The 22,897-nt window shown below is 44.5% G+C and overlaps 2 protein-coding genes across 6 annotated transcripts in view; both read left to right on the top strand.

The window, feature by feature from the left end:
• ZHX1 (zinc fingers and homeoboxes 1) overlaps positions 1–2,263 on the top strand; it is a 40,865-nt gene extending 38,602 nt beyond the window's left edge. For all 5 annotated transcript variants that reach the window (XR_009460633.1, XR_001372962.3, XR_002092885.2 and 2 more), the window contains one exon: positions 40–2,263. The gene's annotated coding sequence lies outside the window, so the exon portion shown is untranslated. The remainder of the gene's footprint in view (positions 1–39) is intronic.
• A 5,514-nt stretch (positions 2,264–7,777) lies between these two features.
• Positions 7,778–16,992, top strand: C3H8orf76 (chromosome 3 C8orf76 homolog). The gene is made up of 6 exons (XM_014603856.3): positions 7,778–8,024; positions 9,165–9,260; positions 11,402–11,545; positions 12,336–12,847; positions 15,372–15,504; positions 16,702–16,992. The coding sequence occupies exons 1-6, from the start codon at positions 7,800–7,802 to the stop codon at positions 16,888–16,890; spliced, it is 1,299 nt and encodes a 432-aa protein (XP_014459342.2). The 5' UTR covers positions 7,778–7,799; the 3' UTR covers positions 16,891–16,992.
• Positions 16,993–22,897: the final 5,905 nt, after the last annotated feature.

The following is a 22,897-nucleotide window of genomic DNA, read 5'->3' on the forward strand; positions in this document are numbered from 1 at the left end:
TTGAGTGATATAGTAGCTTATGGTGTCTTTCCTTTGTAGCTGCCCAAGAGGCGAAGGGGAAGCAATTCTTGAAAAGTTCAAGATATCTGGTTTACTGTGAATGGGCCTAATCTTTCGTGAAACCAAGAACATTTTTGGACACACACAGGATTGAATACTCAAAAGGATTGGAACTTAGTGTTGTGCCAAAGTGAAACTACTGCAGTTGGCAGGAGTTCTGCACTGTAAATAGAAGACTGATTAAAAGACAACTTGTAAAAAAAAATCCAGATTTTAATACAGCACATTTTTATTCTAATACATGATGGAAACTTTCTGTTTAGACCTTTTTTGAAGGGGCTTCAGTGACCACTAGATTTTTGTCCTCTTATATTTTGTCTGGCTTAATACTGTATGTTCTAGTAAGATGGGCTTTATTGCCTGTGTTCTTTGATATGTGATTAAGCTTATAGCTTTGAGTGACCAAACATTTTACAGAGTAAAAGTTCTTAGAAACAGTAAACATAACTGATATTTCTGTGTCTTATTTATCAAGCTCTGCACAAGCTTTGAAGGTTGTTGTGCATAATATTGTACAACTTACACTTTCCTGGGAATGCAGCGTATGTCTCAATATTACAAACCTAAACTTTTGGTAGTGGTATGGATTCTGTCTTTAGATTTTTTTTTATTTTTTTTTGAGAAGACATGAATGGATGCTGCTGTTAAAAATATTTGTAATATTGCCATGATTGCTTTCAGTAGAAGCTTTTTTGCTTTTGCTTCAAGAGATAAAGAAAATAACACAGAGAAGGAAATAAAAGCCTGAAAGAAGTTGGCAGAAGAGACAACACTGAAGGAACTTCTAAAAAACTAAACTTTGTACCAAAAATTTGGAACAAAAATAATGGAATAAAGATCTCCTTACTGAGTGTGCGTGTTTTTAAAGGATCTATGGAAATCAGGAAATGTATTTGTATAAGCATGTGGCAGTCCAGCCCTTTCATTAGCATGGTTCCCCCTCTTCACTCAATTGAATTTCACTCGTTTACAAGATGTCGCAAATTTGGAAGGCTGGACTGGTTAAGCAGCCAGTAAAAGGTTAGCTCTTCACTTGCAGGTTAATTAAACTGTTTGACATTTGCTCCTTTGTCATATCAGCAGGCCTGAACGTCCCTGGACATTTTTTTTATTAAGGCAGATGTTCTTGCATTTTATTAAAAAATCATTTTGGAGCACAGGGAGAACTAAGGCATCCCAGTTCCTTGTGAAAGGCATTGGCAATTGAACACAACTCCTTGCTGTATTGCCCTCTTTGTGATTACAAGAGTGTTTTTCAAACGTGCTTTTTCCTTAAGAGAAATGAGCATTTTCCATTTCAGGCTCTACTCATGTACAAATAGCTCTAGGGCAAAGCCTGCTTACCTTACGCTCATTCAACCTCCCAGTTGGAGTCAGTGTGAGCTCTGGGGTTGTCTAATCAAGCTTGCCTAAGCACACAAGTTGCACCTCTTACCAATATAATGAAAGTGGGTCAACTCCCTAATGTGGGCCCAGCTATATTTGCATAAAGGTGCTTCAGAGCAATATAATCATTCCTGCTGGGAGAAGGAAAGAAGCTATTCCAGTTCAAGGCACCTTTTTACCAATAAAACTGCATCCACAATATGAGTTGTATCATTTAAGAAAAACCCTCACACCGACTGAAATAGCTATGCCAGTACAAATCCCTGTAGATCAGGCATAGGAGGTCTTGGACGCCTGTTGTTCAGCCCAAATGTTTCGCACAGTTCATGGAAAGTTACCGTGTAAAAACGCTTGTTCTTACTTGAGCGCTTGTCAGCTAGTGGAAGAGTTCCTGAAGAGCCTTTGGATATGCATGCTGCTTTCCTTTTTTATAAACAATTACCTTTTTTATTTTAATTTTAGCCTTATTAGTGATTCCAAACTGCTGTAGTTTCGTTGATATTTTCATAACAGACCAGCTGGCTTTGTGGGTTGGATTTTTTTTCCATTTGGTTATCATATGACTGTCAGTTACTATTTTTCAACAATGCAAAATATTCAGAAATTAAGTGCACTGCTTTATTTTTCTATTCCACACAGCACTCTGTAGTGTAATGTTAAAATTGTTCCATGTGCAGTTTTTTTTTTTTAACCATGGCTGACTATGGTCTTCAGTCTCTTCGACAACAGTTTCTTAACATTTTCAATTGTTGAACCGATTTGTTGTGTTTCAGAGATTGTAAAATGAAGCCGTATAAATATATTTATATGATCTGTTTCCATTGCAATAATGTTTGACTCATCTATAGATGTAAATAATACTTAGTGTGTCTTTCCTCACAGGCTCAATGCTTAATGCTGATCTGATGTTTGCTAGCTTAAAATATTTATTTGACAGAGCAAAAGAGACCAAAAAAAAAAAAAAAAAAGGAAAAAATCTGTCTCACCCAGTTGATTTGTGTCTTTGAGTGCATAATAAAGGTCAGCATTCAGTAGTAATTCTCTTTAGTGATTTTCTGTTTTCTTAAATGAAAATCAAAGAATTATAAAAAGAATTACAGTGAAGCCTGTCTTAAGAGACTAACACAAAAGGATGCTTAACAGAGATGGTCTAATAAAACGAGGTCAAAATACAGGTGGGACCTTTAAGAGGATACTTTAAAGATGGACTTTAAAACAGTACCTGGTAAGATTCTGATCCCGCACACACATGAATCCTATTGGTGTCGAAACTGGGCCTAAGGGACGTCTTGTCACATTCGCTGGTTGCTGAACTGCCCCTTAAATCAATTTACAAATCCCAATGCCAACTGATATATTTTTTTTAACTTACTGCTGTAAGTGACCCCCTAAGACCAAGGAAAGGAAACTGATGAGAGAAAAGGCATGATTTATTTCTGTGTTTTGTTCACTTTTGTACATTTGACAGCACTCGATTTTTGCTTTGCATCTCATGTTATCGTTATGCAAGATGAGTCTAAAACATTGTACTCCAGTTGTGGCAGCATTTTATACTTTGCTTTCCGTCACTGTAAATAACTGTAGATGGCTCAAAGCAGTGGAGAATAACACACGCAGCCAGTTTAATTGTCTCCCTTGATGTGCTAGCCCATTTCACCCTACACATAAGGGAACTGACTGTAAAACCACAAAAGCTGTTACGGTGACCCGGGGCGGGTACACTGCCCCGAACTACTTTTACCTTAAGTTTTTAATTTTATGTTTAACTGTGTCCTTTAAAGAGAAGAAGCAAAGCCAATGTAGCAGAAAAGACAGTCTAGTTCAGTGAATGTAGCTACAGCTTAGGTTTAAAGTTGCCCCGGCATGGCTACCTCGAAAGGACTCCATGTCCCAAAAGAAGATGGTCTGAGTCACTACCCAAGTTCATTTTTAATCCATCTCCAGCTGGACATACTCTCAGTGGGTATGAAAAGCTTTTCAGCGAGAAGGGAACAGGCCTTCGGGGCAAAGTACTTGCCCAAAGGCAGTGATTCAACACAGCCCTCCTAGACAGCTTTCACCCTGAGCAATCATTTGTATTTGTTGGACCTGTGGTTGAATGAAGCTGCTCAGAGCTGATTCACGCTGGTGCAGAAGACTTGTGCACAAAAACTGGTGCTCTTAGGCAGCTGATCTCTGTAGACTCGCCTTCCAATAAGTTGTTTTTTTTCTCTCTTTTCAATCATGTTCTTGTTCAGATAGTTGAACCCAGGGGTGTGTTTAGTTTGTTCGCCATTTATCTCAGTAGACAGAAAATAGCTGCAAAGCACATTAGCAGCTAAAACCATCTGTGTTTAGTGCACTCTTTAGGTAAGGATGACTTTATTGGGTTTTGTGAGGCCCGAGGGAGAAGGATTATGACCTAGTTAATGTGGCTGACAGCGGGTCTGAGGGGCTATCATGCTTTAAGGCGGACTGGGAAAATGAACTGCATTTTGTAGATAGCTGCTCTTCACCAATCCACATAAGGATTTCCTATAACGATTCTGGCTTCTTCTGTCTGCAGTAGTACTTCTTAAGCTTTCTTTTGCATAATCCCCTGCTAATGTGTTTTCCCCTTTATTTTTTGCTTTCCAGGACCCTTGAAATAGGATGGTTTGATAAAGCCAAACCCTCCATGCTGGACAACCAGGAAGAGAGAAACAAGATCTGTGTTTTACCCGAGCGCAGATCCTTGTACAATTCTGAACCCGGCACACCATAGACTTCTGTGATGCTGCTATTCAGTATTCATTCTTCTTGCAGGGTCTTTTGACTGATCCCTCCCCTTCTGCCTCGGGTGTTAGTTTCTACATTGTCTTATTTTTCCAGGAAGCTTAGGACATTGGTTTCCTTTTACATGGCACCTGTTCCCCTTTCCTGAGGTAGATGCTAGAGCACTGTTTTCCCCAGAGAGCACTTTGGCGGCAAGGCTGCCGCAAGGAGACCATACAGAGCTGCCACAAACATATGGTCGGTGCAGACGCTGTACTGACTTGGCAATGGTGGCTGCGGCTGCCCGCCCCAGAACTCGACTGAGGTCAGCGTAGACAAGGTCTTGGGGCTCTACTTGCGGAGTCACACCGGTGGTTGGCCACTGATAGGTGAAATTGGGAGGAACCCCATAAGCTGTCCTTTCCTATGGCTGTCATTAGTCCTCCAGAAACCTTTAAACTGCCTGCTGGTGAAAGAGGGAAAACAGGCTGTTCTATCCCAGACTTATGACTCAAGGCCCTGACTCAAGCAGTGCAGACAGCTGTGAGGCCCCCTACGTGGTGCTTGGGAATTACTGCTGTGCTATCGTTTCCCAGACAAAGGAGCTCTCTGTGAACTGACAGGATTTCTGCATTGCAAAATGGGTAATTTGCAGACCACGCTGGTATCCTTGGAGGCAAACGTGGCTCAAACCCTGAACTCTGGAGGACTCTGCAATCCAAGTTGGCAGCCAAGTGGCTGCTCTTGGAGTTGCTCCGGGGAATATCCTGCACTTTGTGTTTTAGTTTGGGCTAGCTCCACATTTCACTTTGATTACTCATTTTCCTTCTTGCTGTTTGTTCTTACTGGACTTTCCGGACTCCGGTGCTCTGTTTGTTGGGTTAGACTGTGTAGCAATGCAACCCCAGTCCTGAAGGGAGCAGGAATTAAATGCTCTCACACGCTAACATTTCTTTGCAGGAGAGGGTTCCAGGGGGTCCAGGATAAAACTAGAGTTGAGATGTGAAAATGTACTTCTTGGGGAGGAGAAGTTGGCAGAATTCAAAGTTCACAGCTACTCTTCCAGAAGGGGGAAGCAGATGCTCTTCTCTCTTGGTGCATTCAGTCAATGCAGACAGATCTCCACACCCAGGAGGCCTAGCTGCCAAATGCAGACATGACAATAATAACAACAATGATAATATTAATAATAAGAATAATAAACCCTCCTGGCTTTTGCCCAGGTCCATGCTACAAAGTTGTCCTGGCAGAGTGAGGTTGACTAGGAGGTTGTTAAGAATCCAACACAGCTACATCTATTGCAGGGGGGTTAGCTATGTCAGCAACGGTGTTTGGGTCAATCTAGCTCAAGTCATTCAGGGAGATGGTGTGGGGACAGCTAGAAAACCTTGTGGCCATATGCCGCATATCCAGCAGGGTACTGTCAGCAGAGGGAAAGTGATACCACTGGAAGCTGAAAACTCACCTTAAAACTTTGTATATTAGATTTTGGGGCAAGTGTTCCTTTTTACATGATTTCATGAAGAACTGCTTGATTTTTCTGCGTAAAAACTAGAGTTGATTTGTAGAGCTTTGTTTATCGTACAAAGACCATGGCAAAGAGGATTTTGAGAAGCTTCAGGAAGTTAAATGCATCGATTCATAGATTATAGAGTCGGAAGGGACCTAATGGATCATCATGTCCGACCCCCTGACCCTGGCAGGAAAGGGGACCGAGGTCAGACAACCCCAGCCAGGTGATTGTCAAGCCTCCTCTTGAAGAGATGCAGGAGTGCAGATGCAAGTGACCTGTTGTTTTAGCCTCACTGTATTCTGGAAAGTTGTTAGGTAAGTATTTTTTTTCCTCCTATCTTATAAAAATATGGCATCTCTTTCTAAGGCACGTATATTGCTGTATTAAGGAAAAGGAAACAATGATACTGAAGTTCAATCCGAAGTCCTTTCTTCTAGCTTCTGTTGTAGTAGTCCCTTAATTGCTCTAACTGCAGATGACAAAATGTTACCAATTTAGCTCCTGCTATTCACACACACACTTTTGCAGGCAAATTCACCTTTAAGGCATGACACTTCTTATGCTTGGTCACAGACCAATACTGAATTTTTGAAGTTTGAAAAATCTCCTGACAGCAGTGTTCAGAGAGAGAAAATGCAGTTCCTATGGCTTTGTTTTTTTTTTTCCAATCTCACTTCTTTTTTTCAAGCTTGACATCATGAAAGGATTTATGCTACAGATGAAGAGGTAAAACATCTTGACTGACTGGAGTTATGCACATTTGACAAGTATATCTAGATCATACAGAGACTTCCTCAGCCTGATGAAGAGTTTTTAAACCCGAAAGCTTGCTAATTTCCCCCCCCCGGCTATTTAAGTTGGTCTAATAAAAGATATCAGATTCACCCAAAGAACCTTGTCTGTCTAGATCACACAGGCATTTAGAAATATATTGTGCATAAAAGTGTAGGTGTGCGTGTTTAAAACTGACATGATGACAGAAACATTTATAATTTAAAAAATGACTTCTTTGAGTTTGCTTTGAGGATCAAGTTGAGACCTAGAAATCCTCTAGTCTGAAGATAATGAACGCAGTGAAGATTTAAAAATAACAAACCCAAATGACACGTGGCTAAGAGGGGAGTGTATGTAAGATGTACAGATTATGCTTTATTTCACCGTAGACCCATTTGCTTCCATGCGACTTCTCCTGTGCGTGCTTAAAGGCTCGTGCAAGTGTTGAGCATACGTTTAAGTACTGCGGGTTTTTGCAATATGCACATTCATCAGCTTTTGTTCACGGTTCCCAACTGTTGCATTTTTGTTAACAATCCTAGGCTGCTTGGTCGTTTTCTTTAAACCTTAGCGTTTACAGTCATGCTTTTTGAAGAAAGCCGTAGTTTACATACAACACAAAGTCGCTGCTCCCCCTGATTCGGAGCCAGAGCTTAACAATGTGAAACCCAGACAGGAAGCCTGGAAGAGCCCAACAATTTATTTTGAAGTCTTATTTTTTAATCAGTTTTATGATCGACCCCGGCACACCCAGCCAAGGAGAAGTCAGCCTGGACGGGACCTCCGGAGGTCATTTCATCCAGCCGCTTGCCTCAGCACAGCGCCAGCCTGTCCAACCCATCATCTCAACTCTGCGTAAGACTACATCTAATCTAACGCCCGATTTTCCAGTGGGTGGCACCGGCAGTCCAGACGGCTGGACCGTGTTTTCGACCAAGCCTGCAAGCGCATTTAGCAACGCCAGGCAGACGTGGTTTCCTTGCGACTGCCAGAGCCTTTTGCTCACATTAGTACCCTCTTATTCCTTCGAAAGGACACAAACTGGGCCCCCGTGGCGGGAAAATGGCACCATTTCCTGGGGGGCACACACAGCTCTAGCCCCGCCCCCAAATCGGAGTCACGTGATTGCACCCCCTCCCTGGGGACTACAGCTCCCAGTGCACAGTGCGCCGAGCGCGGGGCGTGCCGGGAGCTGTAGTCCCCAGGGTGGAGGCGGGTTGCGTGCTCGGGGCGGGGCTGGGCAGGCCACTCCTCCCCGCCGTGCCCCAATCCAAAATGGCTGCGGCGGGCGCTCCGCGGCGCGACGCTCTAGCTGCCGCCGCCTCCCCTCTCTATGGTCAAGAACTGGCCCTTCTGGCCTCGGCCTCCGCCTCGCTCCTGCCCGCAGCGAGCAGCCGCGACGCTCTGCCTCTCTCCTCGGCGGGCCGGGAGGACCGGCTGGGGGATGGAGCCGCCGCTCGGCTTCGCCTTCGAGGACTCGCTCTTCGCCCCCAGCAGGGACCGCGGCCGCGGCGGCCCCCGGGGCCCGGCCTACACCGCCAGGCGCTGCGAGCCCCGGGTCAGCGCAGGGCCGCCCGGGCGGGGGCTCTGGGGGAGGGGCAGGAGGGGCCTCTCCCTGGGGTGGGGTGGGGTGGGGGAGGGGCTCTTTTAGTGCCGGCCCTTCCACGTGCTGGGATCGAGCAGCAGCATCGTGAGAGCAGGGGGGAAAGGCAGGGAGGGCGGTGTGCCATGGGAAAGGCAGGTCCGGGCGCGTGGGGCACGGGGGCGTCGATGCATGGCTGGTTGTAGAAAAATGCAGTAAAGAAGGGGTGGTGTCGGCATCTTACACCACCAGTAGTTGTCAGAGTCACAAATAGGCAGAGAACAGAGAAGGCGTAAAGCCGTTTAAAAACAAAGGGTCGTTGAACTAGAAGGACTGAAGGGCGCCTGGAGCACGTCCCTCCGCGTCCCCGCACGGCTTCAACCGTCCGATCAACTGGATGGGAAGCAAAGAAAGTAACCCGTGCGTTTCTTACGTGCTGAATAAACTTACATTTGTGGAGGAAAAACTCCTCTCCCTCTTGAGCAACCTTTTTCCTCATCCCACTGGTTCCCCAGGCCAAGGGTTTGGGATCACACCGGGAAGCTCCCTCTGGCTTTTCTTGGTGTCCGTCAGGCCGAGGGGCCCTGCCCTGCTTCAGCCGTGGCTGCAGGGGCCTTGAACGCGCGTGGGAGGTGGCAGTGGTCTGTCGGGGAAAGGCGTAGGAGCGCAGTGTGGAAGATAACCAGCCGGTCCCCCTGACACAGCGCTGCCCCAGGCAAAGGGGAAGGGATTGGCTTCTTGTCTCCCCAGGCTCACTCGGAGGACAATGGGGCAAAGCCTGCGCCGCTTGCTGCGCCGTGGGGCCAGCACACATGAGCGGATGCGGGTACCGGAAGCACCAGCAGAGTCTGCATGAGCGGATTCACCCTCATGCCGTCTGCGTTTGCAGTTAGCTTTGGGTGTGCCTCTTGTGTGCTCTTAGGCTCCATGCTGCCTTTTTATTTTTAGTGATGGAGATTTTAAGTATGGGGCGCACCTGGAAGGGCCAGTGTGGCATATCACCCACATTTCAGTCCACAGACAGTTTTTTTCATCAGTTGTTTTCACAGTAGCCAAGTGAAAAATCATTGGTTCATTTTCTAGTAGATACTTGAACGTTTTGTTTTACGTTTTCAGTGGTTCTGCGAGGCATCCGACTGCAAGGATGACGTTGATATTCTGACTGCCAAGAAATTCTGCGGTGATCTGGCCTACCGGCAGCGAGCCTTTCAGGTACCTCCCTTTTTACCAGTGCTCAGCAGGCTTGTACGGCAAAGTGCGATCTTACTCTGTACACGGAGAGCTTTGTTTCTGTGGTCCTTGAGGCAAATAGATAAGACTTAAAATAGATAAGCCCTTAAGTGGGTAGGGCTCCAAACTTTAAATGGAACTGACTGCACGCTCTACCTGCTAGAGAAAGCTTTGTGGCTACAGCACTGATTTTCAGGCAGGCATACAGAAGCACCCTAGGGTGCCATGAGATCCTTTCAAGCGTGCCACAGGGGGTCATACAATATTTAGCACTGTTAGGTGTACAGACACCTGCCTGTAATTCATAAAATAAGCCATGAGATTTCAAATAGGAAATAGGAGTCTAACAAAGTTGAACTATTGGGCTAGAGCACTGGGCCAGAATGCGAGTTACTCAGGGCCACCTCCCTCGTTTGCCAGAGGGGATAGGTCCCAACAGCTCTGTAACGGGGCCTGCTCAGGGCCGGTCTCGCCGTGGCCTGCCCACCTGTTCCTGGGCCAACCACCCGCATTCTCGCCCGCCATGCCTTGTTAAAATTAATTAATTGATGTTAATTAAGCAGAAGGCTGTCCATTTCATGCCCAAATGCCAGGGGGTGCTATCTGCAGCCTCCCCTACACCACAGCCCAAGCCTTGCAGATAGCATCTAGATAGTCTCATAAATCACTGGGCTCCAGAATCCTCCTATTGAACCCCACCTGGATTCCTCCCGTCAGGCAGCCTCTTCCGCCCTCATGCCGGGCTCCCTGAACTGATCCCCCTTTGGGTGTGATCCCCCCACTGGGACCTTTGGCTCACTTGCCCTGGCCCACCTCCAGGCCAGTCAGAGCCCCAGGTCCTCTTGTTGGCGAGTTGCTCTTAATTCTGCCTGTCGCAAGCATTCTGCTTGTTTTTGTATTAAATAACGAGGTATTTGGAGAGAGAGAGGCTACCAGTACTCTATATAGTCTGCTACAGGAATATCAATGATACGGCTCATGGGACCATGTCATCGTGCCCCGGGTGCTGCTCCTGGATCCCAGGGCAGTCCTACAGGCCACATGTAGCACTTGCTGGACTGCCCATGTGTTCAGGGCCTGGGCAGCCCCAACGTGGCTGCTCCGGGAGCTGTGCAGCACGCGACACCTGCCCCAGCCAGTCTGGGACCCACGCCACACACAACTGGTCTGGCATCCACATGTAGTGCAGATCCCAGACCGGCCGGAATTGGCATCAGGTGCAGTGCGGGCCCGAGAGTGGGCACCCTGGGTGCTGGAACCTGCCATCCAGGGAGGGAGGTGGTCTTTTGGCAAGTTCTGGTCCAGGGACTGGATCTGTGCTACTCATCTGGCCTGCCGAGCCAGATGAATTTGACACCCCTGGTCTACTGATGAGAAGAGGGGAGTGGGGAAGGGGAAAGACCTAGATTCTAGTCTCTGCTTCAGTACAGACTAGCTGTGAAATACTTAAATGTTAATTGGAGCCCTGGTGAGTGCCCTAATCACCATGCTGTACAGTACTATTGCTCAGGCTCACCTCTCTGGTCCAAGGAATGTTAAATCATTCTCTGCAAAGTGGAGCAGCCCCAACAGGAGCCATTTAGAGCAGCCTACCCTAGAGTAACCCCTCACTTGGTGATTTAGGGGATTTACTTGAGAGGTGGTAAAATCAGATTGAGATCCCCTTGGTGAGAGGAGAGATTTAAACACCAGTCTCTCTCTCTCCTGGCATTGGCAGCCTAACGGCTGAGCTACTGAGTAAAAGGAAGGTTCTCTGGTTGTCTCTTGTGTAGGGCCTGGTGCAGTTGGCCCAGGTCCCTTGGTAAGACAGGTGCCTTGTGTTTGTGAACCCAAAGGGGAGGGAGATGGAGGAGCATGGCATAAATACTCAGCATAAGCAAGACTTAGGCAGTTCCAGGCATGCCCACAAGCAGACCTGTGCATGCCCAGACACTCTTAAGTCCCTCTAGACTTCATTGGTAACTTAGCAGTAGTTTTGAGGCTTGACCTGAGTCCTCCTTGTGTGGTCTTCAAATCCCTTCTGGTTGTAGCTTTTTGTCCTTTTTATTATTATTTTACTCCTGCTCAGCCCTGTTTCCTGTTGCTTTTTCATTTAACTTTTACATTTGCAAACTGCCTTCTAGAAAGCTCTGGCTGAATATTCCAGCTGTCTGCTGCTGTTACCTCCCAGTAATACTGCGATGAGAAGAGATGTCCAAGAGGGCCAGGCTCGGTGTTTAGCTCACCTAGGAAGGCACCAGGAGGCTCTGGATATTGCAGAAAAACTGGTTAGTTGTGCATCCTTTCCCCCATACATAGCTAGGCTCTGTCCTCTTTCTGCATGTGCTGTTCTTCAGAAAAAACTTTCTTCATTTATTAGACCCCTCTTTGATCTCAGTGTTTGGAAGGGAGGTGTTACCGTAGGTATGTGCTTTCTTTAGAAACCGAGGCATTGCTCCACAAAGCTATTGCAGCTCACTCACAGTGTGGGCAGGTAGTCCTGGAGAGGACTGCACGCCCTGCTCTGTAGGCCGGAATTAACATAATGGGATAGTGGCTGCAAGAACAGAGATGGTAAATGAACAATTAGTATCTTCGTGTCACAAGTGTCACTCACGGTTTATGTTCCACTTTTATTTCCAAATGTTCACTTCCCAAACTGACCCCCAAAGAAGTATCTTCCCCCAAGAACAGTTTTGACTCCAAAAAGAAAAATGTTCCAGAGACTGGGCACCACTGCTAGTGCTGATTTTATGTAAAAGTCACTTGCATACAGCTGAGGTGGGCAGTATATGAAATGCTAAGGTAGATAATTCAAGGCTCAGCCTGTCTTTCAGGTTGGTATGAAGCACCCCCAAGGGAAGTCCATTCAGCCGATAGTTTATACCATTTTATCCTAATGGGTTTAGCAGAATTAAAATATTCTGGACAATTTTTTTCCAAAATTAATTGGATATCATAAAAAAGCTGCCTTGGGAGAGATTTGTTTATCACTTGCTCAGAAAGTTATATTTCCATGCTACAGAGGACTGAGTTCTTTCTGATACTGGCTTTTAATCTGCTATCTTTTGTTTCTAGAGGAATTGGGCAACTAACACAGATCATTTAACAACTGTACTCAACCTGCAGTTTGCCATATACTGTAATCTGGAAAATACTGAGGAAATGATCACATGTCTACAGCAACTAATCTCTTTGCATATTTTTAACCCTTGGTATTGGAAGTTACTTGCTGAGGCTTACATGAGCCTTTTGCAGACTCCGTTGTTCATTTCAGAAATGAAACTCAATCAGTGCAAAGATTTTGCTGCAAACAACCATGTTGTTGAAACCTCATCAGGAAAGGAAATTAGCTTTCAGTGTCCCAAACTGCACAGCTGGGAAGAAGATTTTCAGTCAAGATGTGCTACAGAGAGAAAGGATGTGGATTTTGTATCGTGTAGTGCTAACCAATCAGGACAAGGATCTTTTTGTACCGTGGAAGAATCGAAACCACAGAACAAAGTGAAACATGCCACCTTTATGTCCTGTGGACAGGAAGCACTGAAAGATGTTGGGATAAAGGCATGTGCCTCCTTTGTTAGAACAAGGTAACTAAATATATAATTAAAGGCAAGTGTTATCTAGGCTTGGGGCCTGAACACACGATACATTTACACTGGTTTAATTTACATTAGTTTTGTACACCAGTGTAAATTACACTGAGTTTGGGAGTGGATGGATGAGCAACTATCCTATGTTTGCTGCAGGTATTTAGGAGCTGTTAAGCACCTTGCTTGTATGTGGAGGGAAAGAAGCAACTGAGCAAACCCCAGGATAATCTGCAGAAACACCGTGCACATATTGGTTGTAACCAACACCAGTGTAGATTTACCCTTCATTTTTCCAGATTTAAGTAAGTTGTACCAGTTGTAGAGCTGGACATTGTTTGCAGTCCGCCTTAAGATCAGTTACATCTTAAAATTAGTGGTATAAGCGTGTTGTGTGTCCCTGGTCTTGGTTTAAAACATTGGTTCACTGGCTTAAAATATCTGGGAACCACTCGCAGCTCTCACTTTCTCGTGGACCAGAACACATCCTTATCACTGAGACTTTTAATTGAAAACATTCTAAAGGCACACGAGGCCTGATGTTCACAGAGCAACCACGGGTTGCTTTGTACTCCATGGACTGAAGTTCGGGCAAACTGGTATAAAACAGCTCTCCTGTCAACATTTTGCAGTGGCAATTTAGAGATTACCTCTACTGTTTGAAACACAAGTGTGGTAACATTTTATTGTGGGATGACAACTGGGACATGAAGCTCACCAGCCTGGCTTTGCTGTGTAAAATGAGTTTGATGCAAAAAGAAAACCACATATTTTAATGGGAAGGGGGAAGTAAATTCATTCATGGCTTTTGGTTGTTTGCTTTAGTTCCCTAAGATGTTGGTACTGCTCAAGAATTCAAAAAATATAAGTCTTCTCAGTGACATCCTTTAAAGGGGTGTAGGTTGTATTTTAAAATACTTTTTAAAGTAATTTTATTTAGAAGCTTTCCTATATTTACACAGAAAATACTGTTGCTTTAATAGTACTGCTCCTTTTAGTTTGGGAATTCAGGCTCCAGCAGTTGAACTTCTCAAGAATGTGGGATAGCCAACCTCCCTCCTGGGATTACAGCCTGCATTATTTGGTTGAAGCTTAGATACTTGAGAGAGAATTTTAATAATACACCAATTTGCATAATGGATGAGGCTGAAAAATAAGCCCTGTGATAGTTGACTGACAGGAGTGCACTGAAATGTGTCAGCATTTCTCTCTCCCTTTTCTTGCTGCCACAAAAACAGAAACCTATACCTAAAGCATAATCTTTGAAAGAGCTAAATGGAGCCTGGTTTTTGTCAGATGATTTCTGTCCTTGCCTTTCAGAAATAATTTGTCAGTGAATATGTTAAAGCTATATTGTGGGCTTTTAAAGTGTTTACAGTGAACGCCTTATAACAGATGAGGTATACCCATCCCTCGAGGGTGGTAAAAGCGGATTGAATAATTTATATTTCCAACTGTGCTAGAATTAAGAGAAGGTGACTTTTAATTAAGTTCTAGAGGGGCTTGGTGGATCGAACACTATTTGGGATATTAAAACTGCATTCAGACCAATACTGTTTTGTTCTGCCTGTGTCAGTCTGGAGAGTTCAGTTTCAGTTACTTAGAAACACTGATTTGCCCTCATCGTGTACAGTTCTTCTGAATGATATGTATTTTTATTCCCCATACCATGTACCATCATGTGTCTCCTAATAAAAATTAACTTTCAGTTTTTTCCCCTGGAAAACTATTTGCCAAATTCACAACTAGTTTTGGTTATCTTGAATCTGCCTTTTTTGACATATATTTGGCTAAAAAAAATCTCACCTAGTTCTAGTCTGCACTAAACTTTTTGATTTTTCTTCTCCTAAAAGTCCTGCCTCAGAATATAACTGAGCTAAAGTAACAAAAAGAAAATCTTTTGTAAATAAAGATAATATTTTAGTTGTTTTTTAAACTATATTCAGCACTTAAGTACAAGCAAGCTGTCATGGACTCACAGGTTAAAGATATTAGATATCCCCTCTCCTGAAGGCTCTTTACAGTAGTTGTTTGAGGTTCAGTCTTCAACATGCTACTGTTTTCTGTAACTGGCCTTTTAAAGAAATGGGTTTGCCCAGTCAATTTTGTGGGTGCCAGAACCTGCCCTGTAAATCATGATACTGATTCTGCAGTACTTCCTTTGAAGCAGGAACCATTGGGAAAGATTGTAGAACCACATCCCAGCATTGGGTTTTGTGGGTTAGATAACTCCGAGTCGAATCTGCTGCTTTCTCTTAAAAATTAAGTTCCTAGCTTTTATGGTAAAAAAAAAATACTTATCTTTATATGCAGAGATGAACCCTACTGTCTTCTGGAGTTTTACATTGAGCGCATAACATGTGCTGCATGTAGCGTAACCTACAAAGTGTGTAATGGGGACACACTTCCTGCGCTGCCCTGGTCAGCGTACCCTTGAAGAAGACGATGTAAAAGTGTGGGCATTTCACTGCCTGTTTAATAATTTAAAAGCTGTCACCTCTTTGAACTGACTTTCTGCTTTCAGACTTTTACTTCAACTTACGCAGTTACAACAGTCTTCTTTCGCTTTGGAGAATAATTTACGAGTTCAGCAAGAAATAGAAGACCAAGTAAAATCCTTTGGTTTAAAGGAAAACGCCTTGCTGTTGATTACTGAGGTGAGGGCACATTTCATTTTCAGATGAGACTTTTTAGCAATGTTTCTCAACCTTTTTAGACTTAAGGCACCCCCTCAATAGACTTGAGCCTCCCCCCTCCCCCACCGTGGAAAATGTCAGCTCTGTTTTCACTTAACTTTTGACTACAGAAAAACAGTAGAGCACTTCTCCTGTTGCAAAGAGTTCAGAAAAACCATGACAGGTCAGAATGCTTTTAACACTGCGGATTCCTATTTGAAATCTTTAGGTTTATCTTATGAATCATGTTCATACATGTTAGCAGTGCTAACATAGTGTGGCATCCGGTGGCACCCCAAAAGGATCTCAAGGCACCCCAAGGTGCTGTGGCATCCTCATTGAGAATCACTGGTTTATAGATACAGTGCAGGCACACTTAAAAGGTGTCCTGGTTTTTTGTGGGCACCAGTTTTATTTAAAGAGAGTGCATGAAAGAGAATTGCAAACATGAAGCAAACTGAGAACATGTGGAAACAAAGATAGTTTTATTCAGAAATCTAACTCGTTATTTAAAAAAAAAAACCAAGAACAAATGGAGGCTTTTCTGTAGTATTCTTTACTTTTAGTAGTAGTGTTTCGTGGGCTGGGCCCTGATATAAATTATTGCAGAAGTTTGGGGAAAATATTCCATGGCTGTGATCACAGAGAGGTTACACCGAGGCAGTGTGAGGGATACAAATCCTGTCTTTCAGCTCTAGAACAATACTACCTACGTAACTTGCTCTCGCCTACTGAGGTCAAGAGGAAATCACTTCACAGACAGACCTTTTAGAGGGCTGACTCTGTCCGCTAGAGGGCAGTGATATGCAGATTTGTTATTACAAACTAACTGGAAAAATGTTCCCTTGCACCTGCTTGACTGCTGTTTTATCAGGAGACCAGAATATTGCTGCTGCTGCCAGCTATGTTTTGTACTTGCAGTTAGTAGTGTGGCTTTTCACTTCAGTTTGGTAGCATATATCCCAGCTCTGCAGCACAGCCAGGAACCGAGAGGAATCCTGCAACTCAGACACATGGGCTTTCGATGTCCCACACTTATTGGAAAATGCAATAGGTTAACAGCTGGAAACCTTATGTAGAGCCAGTACCATCCCTGTTTCAATTTGTAGGCTATGTTTCTATATGGGTCTGTAACTATATTGTATTCCTGTCTCTTTTCCCTCTTTATTTCATTTGCAGGTTATGGGAGGGGATCTCATTCCAGAAAAACTGAAGGAGGACTGTCAGGGAGAGGTGAAGTGTATGGAGGCCTCAGCACTATCATCCTTGGTAGCTGCATCAGCCAAAGAATTTGAAAGCAAATGGTTCAAGAAGCTCCAAGACAGTTTGTGTCATTTAGGTTGCCCAGCTATAAGCACCCCATCCTAAGCAGTTTAAAGGCGTTTTATTTATTTATTTTTTATTCTCTTTTCATCAAATGACAATGGAATAACTTGGAATAAAGCTAATAAGATGTTGTTTTTAAAGTAAGGTGACTTTATTTTTTTAAAAACAAATGGGCTGCATTTCCTATCTTCAGTCCCTTTGTGTCCTTTCAGACTTTTTTCTATCTGCATTACTACATTTACAGTTTCAGGAGATAAAATGGAACTGGAGTGAGTGACACTTAGCCTTTAAAGAGGAGCTCTCCATGTGAACACTAAAAATCTAACTGGTGAATGCACTTCACACATGATTTCTCTGCAGCTGTGATAGCATTGTCCTATGCTCAGTAGCAGGGGTGTCAAACATACGGCCTGCAGAGCTGGGTCGTCCAGCCCACAGACTTTTGCCCTGACCCTCCCTGCACTGGGGGCTTTCCCAAGTGCCTGGGCAAGAGCAGCAGTGCTGGAACCCCAGCTATACCATGGGAACAAGCCTGGTATTGTATGTGCTTGGCTGTCACTGCTGGAACAAGCCATGGTGCTGGGCTTATTCCCACAGTGCTGCTGGGGTTCCAGTGCCACAGCTTTCACCTTCTTGGCTGCCAAGCACCTGAGCAAAAGTAGCGGGAGCCCCAGCAGTACTTTGGGAAGAAGCCCAGCACCACAGTTTGTGGTACCCATCCTGGACCAGCTCTGCCTGGTGCTGCATGTGGCACAGGTCTGGACTAGCTGGCATGCAGAGAGGGGTGGAACTGTCCATTAGCCCAATCTGGTCTGTGGGGCCATTCATTCAGCTGGTGGACTGGTCCTGTGCCATTCCTCTAGCCCATGTGGCTAGATGTGTTTGACATCCCTGCTCAATAATGCATCCAGCCTGGACTTCCCTCAGGATCTGGTTTTATCTTGCAGCACTTAGAACCGAGAAATTAGTAATTTTTTTATATATATATATATATAAATAAAAAACATATTTTTTAAATTAAAACATTTACTATTTCATTGTACACAGCTTCATATCTGCAAGATCAAAAATCTGGGAATCTCAATTTATTTGTTATGTTTAGTATATTTCCAGTAAGAACAACTCTACTGTTTGTCTCTGTCTGATCATTTAATAGTAACTTCTCTTCCGGTTTACACAGCTCTCTGTCTCTGTGTTCTCTTTACTTTCCCAGTGTTACTGGTTTGTAAGGAGCAGAGACACTTTCAAGACCTGCCGAAACACACCAGAAAGAATGCAGGCAGAAATTCAGTCAGAAAGCACTGACATGGCATGGTTTGGGCTTGTTCTATGCTCTGCTTTGTCTGACTTCCTAAGTTTAACAGAGCTGACACTCCAGGCAATCAAGGCGGACTTTTACTTTTGCTAAAAAAATGCATTCCCCTCGCAAACTCTGAATGTATTTGGGTCTTGTTAACTTTTGATCTGGTAGCGCTAACCATAATTTTGCCCTCTTTGTCTTTTCCTAAAGTTTTGGTTGCTTTCTTTTCCATGTACTAAAGAATACCGAGGCTTTTAAAAATTAATTCACCGGACTAGTCTGCCATTTGAAGGACCCTTTGTCTGCTACTTTTAAATGGAGTCTAAAACAACTATTCCAATTTCCTTTTTGTAATACTCAGTCACATATCATTTTGTACTCAGTAAACAGAAGTTGTAGGGCTTTACCAGAAAAAAATCTTACTCCCAGTCGCATCAAATTATCTATAGTGAGTTGACAACTTAATGCAATTAAACCACATCCTGGTCAGCTCATTATGAAAGATGGTGGTTTGGCAAACATACTTGGATGCCTTTTTAACATGTGTACATGTCAAACGGTGGCTTCATTTTAGTTATGCAAATTCATTGCTAAGGGGAAATAATAGCCTGCTGTGTTTTAGGTCTGCAGTGCACTCCCCCTGTAAAGACATCCTTTATATGACAAGCTGGCTGAGTTGGCTCCACAGTTGTAGAAAGCATGATTCCCACTAAGGGGCTGGGGCAAAGGAAAAAATTTACCATGTGTTGCTGCTTCAGTGGCTTGCGTACAGTGCCCAGGCTATGGTCAGGGGGGCAGCACCATTTTTTGTGCAATTGCTCCTGTGAGTCAATGTTGCCTCTCTGCAATGGTTGACTATCTTGTTCCTTCATTCACCCCTTCTGCAGTCAGAAAGGCTAGTATTCCTCATGAACAATCAGCACATTCTCAAACATAATGATCTAGTTCCATTCACATAGGCTAAAATTATGGCATTTTTTCAGAATGATAATACCTTATATCTTACATGCAATACTGCTGCATGAGATGGGCCTTTTTTTGCAACAAGACCATGCTGGTGACTCATATTCAGTGTACAAACCACCATTTCCCTCTCCTGAGTCCTTTAGGGACTTGCTTCCTAGGCACTAAGCCATTATATCAATGCTCATTTTAATACTTACTAACATTTTGCTAGCCCTAGTACTTTACAGTCATAACTGATTACTCTGCAGTGGAGCAGGCAAAGCGAATACTGGATATCCAACCCCATAAATCAGTGAAATCCCCAGAGGCAGTCTAAGTGCCATGCAAAGACTAACAGACAATACATGAGATTGATCTGGTATGGCACTAAGGATGGTTTGCACAGTTAAAGTCTCCATAAACATTGGGAGAAAGAAGACTGAAGACAAACGGGTAGTATAGAAGGTCCATTTTGAATCCAGCACAAAAGCTCAATTGAGCCTTGGCATTAATGGCATTGAAAGGGTGCAGCTCATTAATTTAGATGACAGCTGAACTTGAATGTCAAATGAATAAGACTTCAATATTGATGAAAAACAGTAATGAGTGAGTTTATAATTGCAGCAACATATTGTGCCAAAAATCCTGAACAGGCTCCCACAAGCTAAACTGGCCAATGATCAAGGAAACAAGCAGTTACAAGCAGCTGCAGAAATGACCCAACCATTGAGAAATTCAGAGGAGAAAGACATGCTATTTCCATTTGCTTGATGGGAAACGCTCACATTAACACTACCATGTGATGCCAGAAACTCTACATCACTGGTTTTCAACTTAGAGGTCCATAGACTGTGCCTAAGAGGTCTGTGAAAGCTATGATCAAAGTACGCGAATACCCACACTAACAATTCACCTCCATTTTACATTTCCAAAGGGGTCCACACTTCCATTTGAATTTTTTTAGGAGTCTGCAAATGAAAAAAGGTTGAAAACCACTGCTCTACATCAATGTTAATGTTTTGGTACCACAGGTAGTTGTAATACGGTAGAGCTGTTGTATTCAGACAATGGCTGTCTACATACCAATAAACAGCAAAAAGAAGAATTTTAGATTAAGTTTCCATGCAGCAGTCACTTTCAGACCATCAGATCCAGGCTTTCCACGCAAAAGAAGATAACACCATAAAAATAATTAGAGTTGTGCATCAGTTCAGTCTTTAGAAGACTCCTCATGTACTTCTCAAAGATACCTTGTTCCTCTGAGGCTGATTGGATAGGCAGAATGCTATGATCAAGCCTTAATTTAGAAAATGTTTTGTAATATTAAGTTTGTGTTTTACAACAGTGCTCTTCAAATGGGGGCATATGGTGCTTTGCCAAGGAGCACATCTCATTTTACTAATGGTGGTGGAGGTTTTGATTGGTCAATACGTGGTGAGTATTGGTATTGCTGAACATTGACATTAGTGTTGACGCTCTTCCTAAAGAATGAACGTCCTGAGACACATTGGGTCAGCAAAATACGGCTCATGGGTTGGATCTGGCCTGCCAAGTGAATCCAGCTGGCCTGTGGTGGGTTGCTTGGCCCTGCCTGACCCGGGCACGGCAGGTAGCCTGGGCTGTGGCACCTGCGGCAGGTCCTGCCACTTCTGGGTACAGAGGTGCTGCCTGGCATGGAGCACAGCCCCCCCGCCCCAATCTTCACGGATGGCTCTCAATCACACTGGGAGCTGTAGTCCATGGGGGTGGCACAGCGGCCAGACTTGGCTTCCTGGCAGCCCCCATGGCAGTGGCTTGCTCTTGCCCCCAAGCTGCAGCTGCAGCTGCTACCCCGGTCCCGCTGCCCAGGCACCCTGACCCATCTGCCCTACACCCACCATGCGGGGTGCTGGACAGGGGATGTGGGGTCTCCATGGAGACTGCCCTGGGACCCCTGCAGGCAGGGCATGCTCATCTGGGCAGAGGGGATGGAGCCATGGGTGGATGGAGAGTAGCATCCAGGAGCGGGACAGGTGATTAGGGCTGGGATTGCAGAGCAGTGACAGCACGGGGCAGGGGCTGGGGCCGGGGCCTGGGGCACAGCCGCGATCCACTCCCCACACCTCTCTGCGATGTGCTGGTTCTGCGGGCAGGGGCCGGCTACCGCCCGTGGAACCAGTGCCTGTCAAAGGGACGTGCAGGGAGCAGATTGTGGTTCCAACCCCACGCTGTCATCTGTTGAGATATGAAAACAGTTGATCAACTTTTATCCCAATCCATTAGGGGTAGGATAAAAGCAATTAACTTTTAATTTGCAGGTAAAAAAAGGACCCCTGTAAGGATAGTAAGCACTGGGACTGACACAGGTTAGTTAAGGAGGTTTTTGGAAACCCTTTCATGCAAGTTTTTAATAAAAGGTCAGACAAACAGGTATCAAGTATGGTCTAGGTATACTCATACCTCAGAGCACAGGGACAGACTGGAATAAGATGACTTCTCCAGGCCCATGTTTCTCTGGTTGATGTCTCATCAGGAGACATGGGGTAGGAAATGCCAGAATAGAATGAAATTGGTGCGACACTTTGAACTCGTGGACTCAGCAATTTAAAGCAGGTATTTGGTTTTAAGAAGTTTTGCCAAAGGAATGACAGGTCTAGTGTGCCCACATTGTAGCTGAGCAGGAACAGTTACTTCAAGTCGGTAAGTCAGATGCCCAATATTTTTAAAAGACCAAAGCTTGATCCCCTGATGATCTCATGCATTGGCTATACAGTAATAACATTCATTGCTGTGTTCTTATTTTAAGAACAGTATTTTATCTAATGTAACTGTGAATGTCTGTTGGCAAGCTGCAGGTTCGCATGGTGTTCCTGTACTCCTTGTGTCAGTCAGGATGCCATTTCCTGGTTGGCTGTGCTCAGCCTATTATTCTATATCCCCCATACCTCACAACAGAGAATTACCTATTAAGCTACTCAGTTACCAGGAAGGACCTCCAAACCTCTGAGAGAAATCAGAATCTGATAGACCCATCTCCTGAAAAACCCCAGAGAAAAGAGACAAGACTCCCAACAAGCCCTGGAGGTCAATGCACTTGAGCTTTGTTGGACCAAAGGGGGAAGCAGGTCCCAGAAGTAAAGGCTCCCTGTTGTGTGTTCTGCCACCAGTGTCCTGCTGCCCCCTTGCATTTCAGTGGTACCCAAAATGTCCTGCTGTGGTACCTTGCATTTCAGTGGTACCCAGTGTCCTACTGTCCCCTTGCATTTCAGTAGTACCCACACCAAGCATGAGTCAGGAAGAGATTTGTGTATAAAAATTGGCACCATGTGTTGCAACTGAAAGTAAAGCAAATGCAGTGAGTCCATAGCAGTTCGCAGTCTTCGTCAGTCACGGACCAGCATCCAGTTGTTCTAGGGGCTGGACAGACTCTGGAAGCAAAACCTACATCATCCAGGGACTGCCTTACTGATAAGTGCCTATACAGCACCTAGACCCCACTGGACCCCGGTGGTACCACAAGCTCTCTGTAACTAAGGCTATGTAAACAGCCAGCTTCATTTGTGCTCCCTGAATTACAAAACTAGTGGTGAAAAATATATTATTGACCTGCTTAGCGCACCTGTATTTAGTGTCAACAGAATGTGAACCACTCGGCGAGGCCAGGGGGATGGATGAGCTTAATTCTGCTCCTAGTGATTTGAGAGACAATAATTCTAATGTTATGTTCTGACTGCTTAGAAACAAATCAAGTTCCTGGAAAGAGGATTACAAGGTGCACAAGAGGCAAGGAATACAAAAAACTGATTTCAAAAGGAAATGTATAAA

Source organism: Alligator mississippiensis, chromosome 3, assembly GCF_030867095.1.
Source record: "Alligator mississippiensis isolate rAllMis1 chromosome 3, rAllMis1, whole genome shotgun sequence".
Classification (NCBI taxonomy): Eukaryota; Metazoa; Chordata; order Crocodylia; family Alligatoridae; genus Alligator; species Alligator mississippiensis.

Bases quoted from the DNA above. Each gene is read 5' to 3' on its own strand.
- C3H8orf76 (XM_014603856.3), top strand. From the start codon at position 7,800: ATGGTCAAGAACTGGCCCTTCTGGCCTCGGCCTCCGCCTCGCTCCTGC. The intron at 11,546-12,335 runs GTTAGTTGTGCA...TTTTGTTTCTAG, and splicing joins TGGATATTGCAGAAAAACTG to AGGAATTGGGCAACTAACAC. The intron at 12,848-15,371 runs GTAACTAAATAT...TTCTGCTTTCAG, and splicing joins GCCTCCTTTGTTAGAACAAG to ACTTTTACTTCAACTTACGC.